This window comes from Hylobates moloch, unplaced genomic scaffold, assembly GCF_009828535.3.
Source record: "Hylobates moloch isolate HMO894 unplaced genomic scaffold, HMol_V3 SCAFFOLD_15, whole genome shotgun sequence".
Taxonomy (NCBI): Eukaryota; Metazoa; Chordata; class Mammalia; order Primates; family Hylobatidae; genus Hylobates; species Hylobates moloch.
In genome coordinates this window covers 78841041-78853710 of record NW_026652290.1, presented here as the reverse complement: position 1 = coordinate 78853710, position 12670 = coordinate 78841041, and the positions used below count along the sequence as shown (strand labels likewise).

The 12670-nt window shown below is 44.5% G+C and overlaps 1 protein-coding gene across 2 annotated transcripts in view; it reads left to right on the top strand.

Moving 5' to 3' along the window:
* The window catches only part of PRKCE (protein kinase C epsilon), a 534020-nt gene that overhangs the window by 483252 nt on the left and 38098 nt on the right, over window positions 1–12670 (top strand). For both annotated transcript variants that reach the window (XM_032176939.2, XM_032176940.2), the window contains exon 12: window positions 9366–9504. In XM_032176939.2, coding sequence (XP_032032830.1) covers window positions 9366–9504 — 139 coding nt within the window. The remainder of the gene's footprint in view (window positions 1–9365; window positions 9505–12670) is intronic.

Here is a 12670-nt window from a genome sequence, read left to right as displayed (position 1 = left end):
AACATCTACAGTTCAGGTCCCAGTCACCTCCCTAGCCTTGTTTACTCACCCCCACCCCACCTCAAGTTCTTTATCTGCCAACCTATGATGATACCCGCTGCCCAGGGCTGTTGTGGGAAGGAAAGTGATACTGTATGTGATAGCACACAGTGGCAGCCAGTCCTGAGAAGTTTAAGGGTCTGGAAGATGTCGCATGAATCCTATTGATCAACATCTGCACAGCCTCACCCCTACCTGTGAGCCCCACTGTCTTTGCTTTCTTCCCTGGGAACTTTGTGTTTCCGCGCACAGTGTCATTCCCCAGTCCCAGGGAAAGGAATCTTGACTTTCTCACCGGGCTATGCTAAAAGTCTCAGTCAGTCTCATCTCTGTTCCACATCATTTGTCCCTTTCCCCTAAGTTACAGTTGCATATACTTCATATGTTTCATCCCACAGCATCCATCTCAGTGCTTTATACACATAAAAGACCGTAAGTATTTTTCAAAAATAAAAGGATTTTTAGGGATTTAGTGACTTGCACTGGCAGGGAATGTGTATTTTAAGAAATGAGTGTTAGAGACCCCTGGAGGAGGCAGAATTTCTGGGATATCATGGATCAGGCACTGTGCTAGAGCTTTCGCAGAGGTTACATCATTCCATCATGGCAATGCTATCCCCAGTTAACAGATAAGGAAACTAAGTCTTAAAGATATGTTGGACCAGCCCAACCTTATCCAGCTGGTAAGTAGCAGAGTTGGGATACAGATTCAGAACTGCCTCACTTCCTGTCTGACATCGGGAAGAGAAAATCTGGGGACCCACCCAACCTCTCAAATCACATGTAGCCACAAACAACTTCTTATACATAAATTATTATACACAGAATTAGATACATGCATAGCCAAACCTGGGAGGCAATTCTTAGAAGCCAAAATATGTGTTTCAAGTTATTCTAGACACATTGCTAGAGACATGAACAGTCAGTTTCTTTGCTGGGCACAGTGGCTCACACCTGTAATCCCAGCACTTCGGGAGGCCAAGGCGGGGGATCATTTGAGGTCAGGAGTTCAAGACCAGCCTGACCAACGTGGTGAAACCCTGTCTCTACAAAAAATAAAAAAATTGCCTGGGCTTGATGGCGCGTGCCTCTAATCCCAGCTACTCAGGAGGCTTCCTGGAGGGAGTTCAAGTAGTGCCATGATCTAGTCTGGACAACAGAGTGAGACCTGTCTCAAAGTCAGTTTCTTGTCAAGTTAGAAGTAGAATTTGACCTACCACTGGTCTCATCCCACCTCTAGCAGGTATCTTGATACGAGACCTTCTTTGCACACCAGTTCTCCCTCAGTCTTAGACCATTTCTTCCCCACCTTGAGGCAAAATCACATTAGGGATCTGTTTGTACTCACTGATGCTTTTCCATTTTCCTACCCTAATAAATTAGTTTGTACAGTTGGTCTTAGAAGTCAAACTTTTTGTTTTTCCCCTGACACTATAACTGCTAGGTCTTATTTTTTTCCTGCTCAGATAGGTTTTATAGAATATTTTAAAAGTACATTGTTTAGGGAATTTCCTTTCTTGTCATGTTGTGATTTTCTGGAAGAGATCTTCGTTCCTACTCCAGGAGAGCCTTCATTGTACCGTCCTGCCTCGAAGTGGGTCTGCTCTGGTAGTGTCTGTGATCCCTTGGGCTCCATGTTCTCCTCACCACAAAGATTTCTTTTCCCAGCCCAGAGGAATTTTAGTCCAAGCATCAAATAGAGATTTCCAACTCATACTTCTCTCATTTTATCTAATAGGTAGTCACAGGCAGTTATGTAGGGTCAGCCCACGCTGCCTCTTACTGACCTCAGACAAGTTACCTTTTCTAAGCCTCAGTTTCTTCATACATTTAAAAATGTGGGTTGAGGATGCCAAACGTTAGCAGGGTTGGTAGAGTCAGGATTCCCGTCTCCCAGGAATAAAATGGCAGAGGATGCGCCAGGCGAATGCACCCTTTCCTTATAGCCAGGGCGTGGTTTCCAAATCTCTGTCTGGCTTAGTGATCCAGGCCAGGCCATATTAGAGCCCTGATCACTGCTTAAGACTCAGATTAGAGCAGTGGTCATCAACCAGAGGGCCTGCAAGGGACATTTAGCAATGTCTGGAGACACAGTTGGTTGTCACAACTGGAGAGGGGGCATACTAATAGCATCTAATGCATCTAATGCATAGCATCTCATAGCATCTAATGCACAGAGACCAGGGTGCTAGTAAACATCCTGTAGTACACACCATGGCCCCCCACAACACAGAATTATCCAGCCCCAAATGTCAATCTGGTCACAGCATGCCAAGGTTAAGACACACTGGACTCGAGGGAAGCTGAAGAGCCTGGTTCTTATCGCCTTCCTATAGCCCACATCCCAGTTGGCTCTTGGCACTGAGGGAGGAAGTGGGGTTCCATGGAAGTTCTCTTAAGTCTTCAGTCGAGTGGAGAGTAAAGTAGCCTTCAGTCCAGGTGTCAGGCAACAGGGGCTATCACAAAGGCATTCAGGCTGAGGGGGAAATGCTAGGAGTGGCCCTCCTAAAATCAGGGACCACCAAAGATGCTATCACCATTATTACTTAGCATTGTTCTTGAGGTTCCAGTCAACACAATCAGACATAAGAAATGAATTAGAAGTATAAATACTAAAAAGGAAGAGGTAAATTAATCATCAGTAGCAGACAATTTGAAAAATCCAGGAGAATCAACTGGAAAACTGTTACAAAAATAGAAGGTTCAGTATAATGGCAGGGCACAGAATGATAAACATAAATCAATACCTAGCCTATACGTGTGTGAGCAGATAGAAGACATAACAGAAGAAAGCCCCCATTTACCAGAGGAATTTAAAATATAAAATAATAGCCCGGATTATTTTGAGTGGATTCCATTGCAGTTAACATATAAACCCAAAACAACCGTGCTCTAAATAAGATACAAGTTTATTTCTTTTTCATATGAAAGTTATCTGAAGGCTGATGGTCCAGTTACCATTCCTAGGACTTAGTCCTTGTCTTTATGGTTGTAGGTGGCTGCTACTACTTTCGGCATTATATCCTCATTCGTGCAATATACAGAATATATAGAGGAACATATATATGTGTGTGTGTGTATATATACATATATATATATATATATATAGAGAGAGAGAGAGAGAGAGAATATATAGAAGGAGGAAGGAAAAAGAAGAGTAAGGCTCTTCCTTTTAAGGAGACTTCCACATATCTGATTGCCTGTAACCTAGTCACATAACTACACCCAGCTCCAAGGGCAGCTTTTAATTCTAGTTCACGGCTGCATAGCTATGTGCCTGGCTTAAAAAATAGAAAGTAAATGTTCTCTTACAAAGGAAGAAATTGAGAATAGATATTGGGACAACCAGCAATCTGCCATAAAATGTCATAAGAAATTTACATGATCTATATAAGAGAATTTTAAAATTCTCCTAAGGGATACAGATGACATAAAAATGGAAAGACACAAAGTATTATTGGATAAGAAGGGAAGACTCAACATCGTAAAAATATCAACTCTCCCTAAGTTAATTTATAACTTTAAACATATTCACAATAAAGACATCACCAGGATTGTTTTTTAACTAGACAAATGATTCTAAAGTTCATATGGAAAAATAAACAGGAATGGCCAGGTAAGTTTGAAAAATAATAATATGTAGACTGGTACTACCGAGTGTTAAAAGGCATTATAAACCTGCAATAATTAAAACAGAGTGGTACAGAGTGATGTTATAGAATAAAAGGTACAGGAAAAATCCAAGTGCGCATGAGGCTTTAGTACTAGTATTTGATAAAGGTGGTATTTCAATCAGTGAGGAAAAGATGACCTATTCAACATATGGGATTGGGACAACTTACTAAGTTTCTGAAAACAAGTGAAGTTGGATATATATCACACATCTTTTATCAGAAGTCCCAAATATATCAAAGACTTACATTTATCAAAAGAAAACATAAAAGTACTAGGCGAAACCTTGGGAGAATACTTTTATAACTTTGAAATGGGTAAAGCCTTTCAAATTAAGGCATAAAATCCAAACCCATGATATAAAACATCAATTCAATTACATAAAAATAAATAATATTGGCATGACAAAACCACCATAAGCAATGCCGAAAGTCAAACAAAAAACTGGGATAAGTATTTGCAATTCTTATCTTACTGTATGCCCTTTCATGCATGAAGTTTGTTTCCTAATATAGAAAGAGCTCCTAAAAAATTGATAAAAAACAAACACCACAAAAGAAAAATGGGCAACAATTCATGGAAAAAAATACAGATCTCTTTTGAATACATGAAAACATGCTCAAACTTACAGAGAAACTTAATAATATAATAAGATACAGTTTTCACCTATCAAGCTACCAAATCTTGATAATATACCATGTTGGCAAGGATATCGGAAGCAGGCACTGTCATATATTGCTGATGGACGTATAAATTGTTCTACCACCAAGAAGGGCAGTTTGGCAACATCCATCAAAATTCACATTCTTGTAGTACCTGATTCAGAAATTTATTTTCCAGGAAATGTGTATAGTTACCTTCACATATATGCAAAATGTCCTATGTAGATGGTTATCCACAGCAGCACTGTTTTTAATAGCATATACTAGAAGCATCCTAAGTGTCCCCCAATAAATACAGTGGATCATTATATAGCCACGATAAAGAATTAGAAGGCTCTTTAAGTGTCAAAACAGAAAGAGCTTCAATATATTTTAAGTGAAAAAGATAAAGTCCCGAAGAATGTGTACAGTAAGCTCCCATTTAGTTAAATGAGGGGAAATGAATATATAATCATATTTCCTTATTTATATTTAAAGTATGATCAAGAGAATACACAGGGCATGAATAAAAAGAAATCGCCTGTAGAGAGAGAAAAGGGTGACTAGGGAATGGATGCAGGAGGGAGAATTTTTACTGCATGCCCTTTCATACTTTTTGGTTTTTTGAACACATGAATGTATGGCCTATTGAAGAAAAATTGAATGAAACTGCAAATAGATAAATGAGTATAGGCTAGTCACATTGGCTCGCATATTGGGAAAGAAATTTTGCTGGATTTTCACCCCTCTATTAAAAAAATTACCCCCCTCCTTAAAAAATGTCCCATTCCTCAAAAGTACCCTGGCCTTGTATTTGAGGACCAAGTACACAGGGACTAATATCTGGGCAATTGTCCCTCTTTGCAAAGCCGTCAGTCTCCAGCAAGTTTGATGAGCACTTGCTACATGCCTGGCCATGTCCTGAACACTGAACACCATGGGAACTCTCAGGAGAATAGACAGCCTGCCCACTTCTGCCCTGCCAGCGGGACCCCAAAGTAGGCAAGGCTGGGAAACCATTATTCCCAGTCCTCCTCCCCAGGAAGTTCTACAGGCCCCTAGCAAAGAGACAGCACTGAAAACATACAGACAGGAGACTCCTGGGACAGGAATAAGGAGTGGAAATGCAGAGATCCTGGGGTAGCAGTGCTGGTAAGAAAACCATGACGGAATCTCTTAGGGAAGGACTAGTTCTTTCTCTTCCTACCACCTTCCACCTCCACTGCATCCTGCTCCTACACCCACCCCTGAGCCATCATGGCCCTGGGCTTCCCTGAGCTATCCCATCCACTGAAACTCTACTCGTGAACTGCTTGCCACTGAGAGCCCAGTGCCAGGCAAGTTTAGTCCCAGAGGTGTGAGCTCTTTTATTTATAATGGAACCGAAGACCCCCAGAGCAATAGAAAGTCTGACAATCGCCGTTCTGGCTCCCAGAAGTCTTTGGACCCACTCTAACTTTTTCTGTCATTAAGGAAAGGAACATAAGTCCCTAACTCTTCCTGGACTTGGTTTTATATGGACAGTTAGAGTTTTCAAGAAATACAGAGGGGGAATTGGAGGAAGTGACCAGGGGCGGGCTTCAGGCCTCGGTGGCAAGACAGCAGGAAGAAGCATTTTGGCTAGGGCCTCCCCCAGTCATAGCCAAGGGCAGCTGCTGCGTGCTGCCTGCAGATGATGCGTGCTGCCTGCAGATGATGCGTGCTGCCTGCAGATGATGCTTGGCTGTGGCAGCCACCCTGGACCACCTTTCCCCTGGGGAGAAGAAAGGGTAGAAAGCAAAGGGAGGGTGAGCATCTGGGGCCAGCGCAGGGGCAGGCAAAGAAGAGCAGGAGCTGGGGAGCAGTGAGGCCTTGCTCCTTCTTTGCCCTGCCTGAGGCAACCCTGGGCAGAAGGAAAGGCGGAGTCTTACAGCCTGAGTCAGAAAAGGGGCAAGGTTCAAGCTGGCTTGGAATCTTCTGAATCCATTCAATTTATACAAAATTAGAAGAAGTCCTTCCTCGGACATAACAAAGGCTTTCAAAAGAGTGCTTAGGGGGTGGCATTTGGGGTATTTTATAAAGTTGGACTTGGTGGCTGGCATTGGAGGAAGTCAACCAATGTGAAGGCAGAGAGGGCAGAGGAGCGCAGCACACAGGGACAAGGACGCTGGCTTGCAGAGCAGATCCACCAAGCCTTCACCACCTGTAATCACCTACCTTCTTCCAGCTTCCACTGACTTATTTCTGTAAGGGTAGTTGCCACGTGTGCTCCTCCTAACTCACAGAGCTGTGCAGTGGAACTGTTTAATGGAATTCACAGTGCTGAGTGTGCATCATGAACTGGGAGGTGCTTCCCACACATAAAGAAGCATCATTGTTGTTCCTTTTCCAATTAGTATCACCATTATGTTGATCGTGTGTGTCATGGGGGTTGGCAGCACTGGATACTACAAAATAGAGGGATAGAGGGACATGTGACTCAGTGAGGCCCCAGCTGTCAGCTTCTCAAGGACTCAGACATTTGCAAGTGGGCAGACAGTTCACCCAGTTGCCTTTGAACTTGGTTCCTTCATGAAGAAAGTGAGTGCGACAATGTTAAAGACCTTCTACTTTCACACACATCTCATTAGTCCTTCAAATAAGCCTACAAGCAGGAGCGTGTCATTCTGATTCACCAGATAAGGTCACAGACCAGCAAGGTGACTTTACTAGGATAAGGCTACAACCAGTGCTACAAACTCAGGCCCTGGGTCCTGGCCCAGTGTTTGTCTCACGGCTCCATCACCCACAGCCAGAGCTGGGCCTTGACCACACACAGTGGCTAGGGTGGGGGTGGGAGAACCCTGGTCCCAGGGGGTCAGCTTGGTTGGGCTCACTGTTCTTTCTGTAGTTCATGAGCATTTGCTTAGAGCAGCACATTTTATATGCTCTTTTTTCTCAAGAAGTCCCAGCTGTAAGCGGAAATGGGGTCATGGGTACAATGCAGGCAGGTCCTAAAGTGCTTCCTGCCCCACCTTTGCACTCAGGCCTGGATCCCTGGCGATGGCCGGAGTTCACATCTTGACGCCAGCAGACCCCTCCTGCTTTCTGTGTGCAGACGAATGGGCCTTCTTTGCAAGACCCTTCACCCTCCATCCCAGAATGGCTGTTGGGGGGAGCCCAGGGTGGAGACCACCATCCAGCCTGGGTTCTTCTACCGGGTCAGGCCTGTGGGTTCCAGGCATGGTGGTAAGGAATTCTTACCCAGAACCCCAAAGTGTAAAACAGGCCCCAAGGGAGCTGCACTGTTTGAGACTGGCATGCCCCTATGGCTCTTGCTTGCTGCACAGAACCACGTGGGCTCTGTGGGTCCAGGTGATTATAAGCAATGTGCCTTCCTTCCTGCCTCCAGACCTTTCCCCCACCCAGCCTGCTTGCCCCTAGGAAAGTGATCTTATAAATGCATTGTGCTCATGCAGGCAGGATGCTTATTGCTGTTAGCATGCATTTCAAATTTTTTTTCCTAGCATTCCAGGCTCTTTGAGCAAAACATTCCTGTCTTGCTTCACCATTCACTGGGGCCCAATTCTCTGGCCTCCTCACTACCTTTTGCATCAGCTATATTGGCCTTCTCCTCTCTCCCATCTTCTCTCCTCACAGTGTATCAAACCCTTACCTTCTAGCCAAGTTTCTCTTGAGGGGCGCTGTTTCCTGGAAGCCCTCACTGCCTGCACTAGCTGTTTGTGGTCTCCCGCTCTGACACACGATAGCTCGCACGGTGCTCTATAAAGTAGCGCCTGACTCTTAGATGGTCTTATCTGTTTCGTTGATGTCCGTATGTGTCATGCTGGGACCCCCAGCTGATCCCCATGGTTAGTTCATGAGGGACAAGGGTAGATGCTTCTTTCTTTCACAGCAGGGTCCGATTAATATGAATTTGGATGCATAGCAGGGCTTCCATATATACCTACTGACTTAGATCTATTAAACCACAGCATTTATGCAGCCAGAAAACACATGAAGAAATGCTCATCATCACTGGCCATCAGAGAAATGCAAATCAAAACCACAGTGAGATACCATCTCACACCAGTTAGAATGGCCATCATTAAAAAATCAGGAAACAACAGGTGCTGGAGAGGATGTGGAGAAATAGGAACACTTTTACACTGTTGGTGGGACTGTAAACTAGTTCAACCATTGTGGAAGTCAGTGTGGCGATTCCTCAGGGATCTAGAACTAGAAATACCATTTGACCCAGCCATCCCATTACTGGGTATATACCCAAAGGAGTATAAATCATGCTGCTATAAAGACACATGCACACGTATGTTTATTGCGGCACTATTCACAATAGCAAAGTCTTGGAACCAACCCAAATGTCCAACAACAATAGACTGGATTAAGAAAATGTGGCACATATACACCATGGAATACTATGCAGCCATAAAAAAGGATGAGTTCGTGTCCTTTGTAGGGACATGGATGAAACTGGAAAACATCATTCTCAGTAAACTATCGCAAGGACAAAAAACCAAACACCGCATGTTCTCACTCATAGGTGGGAATTGAACAATGAGAACTTATGGACACAGGAAGGGGAACATCACATTCCGGGTACTGTTGTGGGGTGGGGGGTGGGGGGGGCGGGGACAGCATTAGGAGATATACCTAATGCTAAATGACGAGCTAATGGGTGCAGGAAATCAACATGGCACATGGATACATATGTAACAAACCTGCACATTGTGCACATGTACCCTAAAACCTAAAGTATAAAAAAAAAAAAAAAAAACAAAAAAAAACCACAGCAGTCTTGATATATTCCTGGGGTTACAGAAGTTCCTCCCTCTTGCTGAAGAAAGCGGAGGTGCCGTTAGGGGCTGACTAACATGAGAGAGAGCCCCTGGACTGAGATGGGTTTCAAGAAAAGCAAGCTTCTTTCAGGACTTTTTTTCTGGAGATTTCCCTAAGATAGGCACATACCTCCAACTCAAGAAGACTTGAGTTGGGGTGAGTGACGTATTGACAATATGGTCCTGGCCTTTCTTGCAGGGATTTGAAACTGGACAACATCCTTCTGGATGCAGAAGGTCACTGCAAGCTGGCTGACTTCGGGATGTGCAAGGAAGGGATTCTGAATGGTGTGACGACCACCACATTCTGTGGGACTCCTGACTACATAGCTCCCGAGGTAAGACCTGTGTGCAAAGGTTCACCTCCTCCTGGTGCCAGGACTGAGGCAGGGGTCCAAACCCATGCACTGGGGTCATCTAGTGGTGCTGGGGGAAGGCTCTGGAAAACCAGGATGGATTCTAGGAAGGAGGGAGAAAAGGAAAGGTAAAAAGTTTGCTGACTGATGTCTGTCAAAAAGTCCTAGCGTTGGGGAGATGATGAGTGAGATGAGAGTAACAGGCTATTTCCCAAACCCGGGCAAGTTCTCACTGAACATCTCTTTCCCATCCTAGTCCAGAACCACCAATAAATCTAGGACCAAGAGAAATGTGTTGACTTTTATTATTGTTTTCATGTCTTTAAAATCAGAACAGGGTAGGCACAGTGACCCACGTCTGTAATCTCAGCACTTTGGGAGGCCAAGGCAGGCAGATCGCTTGAGCCCAGGAGTTCAATACCAGCCTGGGCAATATGGTGAAACCCTGTCTATACAAAAAATACAAAAATTAGCCAGGCATAGTGGTGCAAACCTGTAGTCCCAGCTACTTGGGAGGCTGAGGTGAAAGGATCAATTGAGCCCAGAAGGTTGAGGCTATAGTGAGCCATAATTGCACCATTGCACTCCAGCCTGGGTGACAGAGCAAGAAGACCCTGTCTCAATAAAAAAAAAAGTAAAAAATAAAATCAGAATAAAGGAGCATCATTGATCATAGGAGCACTTCACTTTATCAGCTACAATTTGCTAACAGTAAAACCAGGAACTGTTTGCCATTTCCTGCATAGTGGCAGTTCTATGCTGTGGGTACACAGGATGGAGCAGGAAGAGGAGAGTGACTGTGCCTCATTATATACAGATATCAGAGATGTTCACCGTGAACCACTCCCATAGGTTGCCTTTCGTGAAAGTTGTTTGGGATGTTTTACTCGGCATGAAGTGTTTTTTTGCCTTATTCCTGCCCAAACTGAGAGATACCTAGTGTGATATGATTCAGATTTAAGACATGGCCTGTCATAGACAATCAAAATGATCTTCATCGTTCTGAGACGTGTAAGATAGGAAAGAAGTACCAATCCCCACTAAACATCGCCCTAAGATGGCAGATAGGTATTAGCACATTCAGAGCTCATTTCTTTCAGTGGGCATTGTTTGAGCACCTGCTAGGCACAAAGCAATGTGGAGATAAAGAATTGACTGAGACACTTGTCCCTATTCTAAAGAAGCTTTTGGTCTAAAGGGAGTGATAGATAAGTAAACAACTAATTAAGCAGAATAAATAGGCACATAAAACAAGATGGTATCCTCAGGGATCAGGAAAGGCTTCTTGGAGCACCTGGTGGATGAATTGAGTTGTAAAGAATGAGGATTTCCTTTGGCGGAAGGGGTGGGGAGGGTATTCCTGAAAACAACAGGATTGGAATGGGGGCAGGACAGGAAAGGAGGTTCAGTGTCCCTGGGCCCTAGATCCTTTGAGGGCAGGGTCTGTGTTTCTAATCTGGGTACTGCAACACAAATCAGGCACACAAATCAGGATCTTAGGAAGGTTTGTTAAAAAATGAGAACTTATGACATTCCAACATGAGCAAAGGCCAAGGGACAAAAACATCTTGGTCTTTTCCAGGACAGTTAAAAAGTATAGCTAGATCACAGGGCTTCCTGGTGCTCATGGTAATGAATGAGATTGGGATAAAGACCCAAGGAATGTGGCTTTGATCCTGTAGGATCTGTGGACCCACTCAGGGTTCCAGTGGAGGAGAGTCCTAGTCAAATCCATCCCAGGAAGAAGGCAGGCCACAGCCATGCATATCAGAAGGCAGGGAGTGAGGGACTGATGGTCAGGAGGCTCCACAGACCACACAAGACAGGGGAGGCCTGAGGAACATCTCGAAACGAAGGTGATGAGTGATAGGTAGTTTCCCTTTAGAACCTTTATCTTCTAAGAGATCTGAAGAGTAGGGATTTCAGTCTTTCTGTGAGTGTATTCCCTTAGCAAGAACCCTAGGAATTCAACCTTCAAGGAGCAATAAATAAAAGCCAGAGCCTTCAACAGGGAACTGCTTTTCTCGTCTTCTTCATTCATTCTTCATTGTCAGAATACTCAGTTCCAGTTCCTCTGTAAGTCGATGCCATAGTCTGACAGTTGACAGCCCATGGTATAGTTAAGGACCCAACTCAAGACAGAACATTCACTTTATGATGAACAAAATAGCCACTCAGCTTTCATGAAAAGCAGTCCATTGGCGAGGTTCACAATGAACAACTCTGATCTCTGTTCACAGTGAAGCACAGACACTCTTCCTTCCTGCTCTGGCCTTTGTGCCTACCATGCAGAAACATCTCTGCGCTGGCAATGACAATCCCTGGTCTTGCTGTAGGCAAATTACAGCTGATAAAGGTATTGCTGCCTTCATCGAGGGCTACTGGGAAGATTAAATGAGATTATGCCTCTAAAGCATTAGCCCAGTGCCCAGCCCACAGGGAGCGCTGGCTAAATGGTGGCTTCATGGTTATCATCATTGTTGGGTTGTGTGATGAGATAGGAAACAATCCTGAGAATTGAGTCTTGAGTCCAGACTTGACCACAAATGCACACATGTACATTTGATGACTTGCTGAAGTCACAAAATGTTTTTGAGTCTCAGGTTTCTCATCTTTCAGATGGGAGCCGTAACTCCTGCCCTACCTACCTCATCAAGCTGCTTTGAGAATCTAATGAGATTAGAGCATGGAAATGCTTGAGAAAGCAGAAGCCTCTATTCAAATGGGAGAGGTGATAAGGTGCTGAGCTAACCTCAAAACCAGAGACACCTTCGGAGGCGTGAGGTCTGCCCCAAGGCTTATCTTCCTGCCACATGGTATGCCCCATGGCACCCCCTCTGGTTTCCCACTCCCAGCCCCTGCTTCCCAGGAAGTGACCACCAGCCTTTGGTAATAGCATCATCAGGGCCAATGCCTTCTCCCTTCTCCCAAGCTCTGACGCACTTGAGGGGTTGGCTGACTCACAAGGTGACTTCCCGTGGCATGGAAGCCTTGCCCTTCTGCCCAGATCCACGGCCGACAGTTAATTAGGAAGCAGATAATCAGAGTCAAGCCTAAAAGGAATCTTACAAAAGATGCCACCCAAAATGAGAAGGCTGTGGAAGGGGCCTGGAGCAGGGTGGCAGGGCAGCTCTGTGGTTTCCACAGC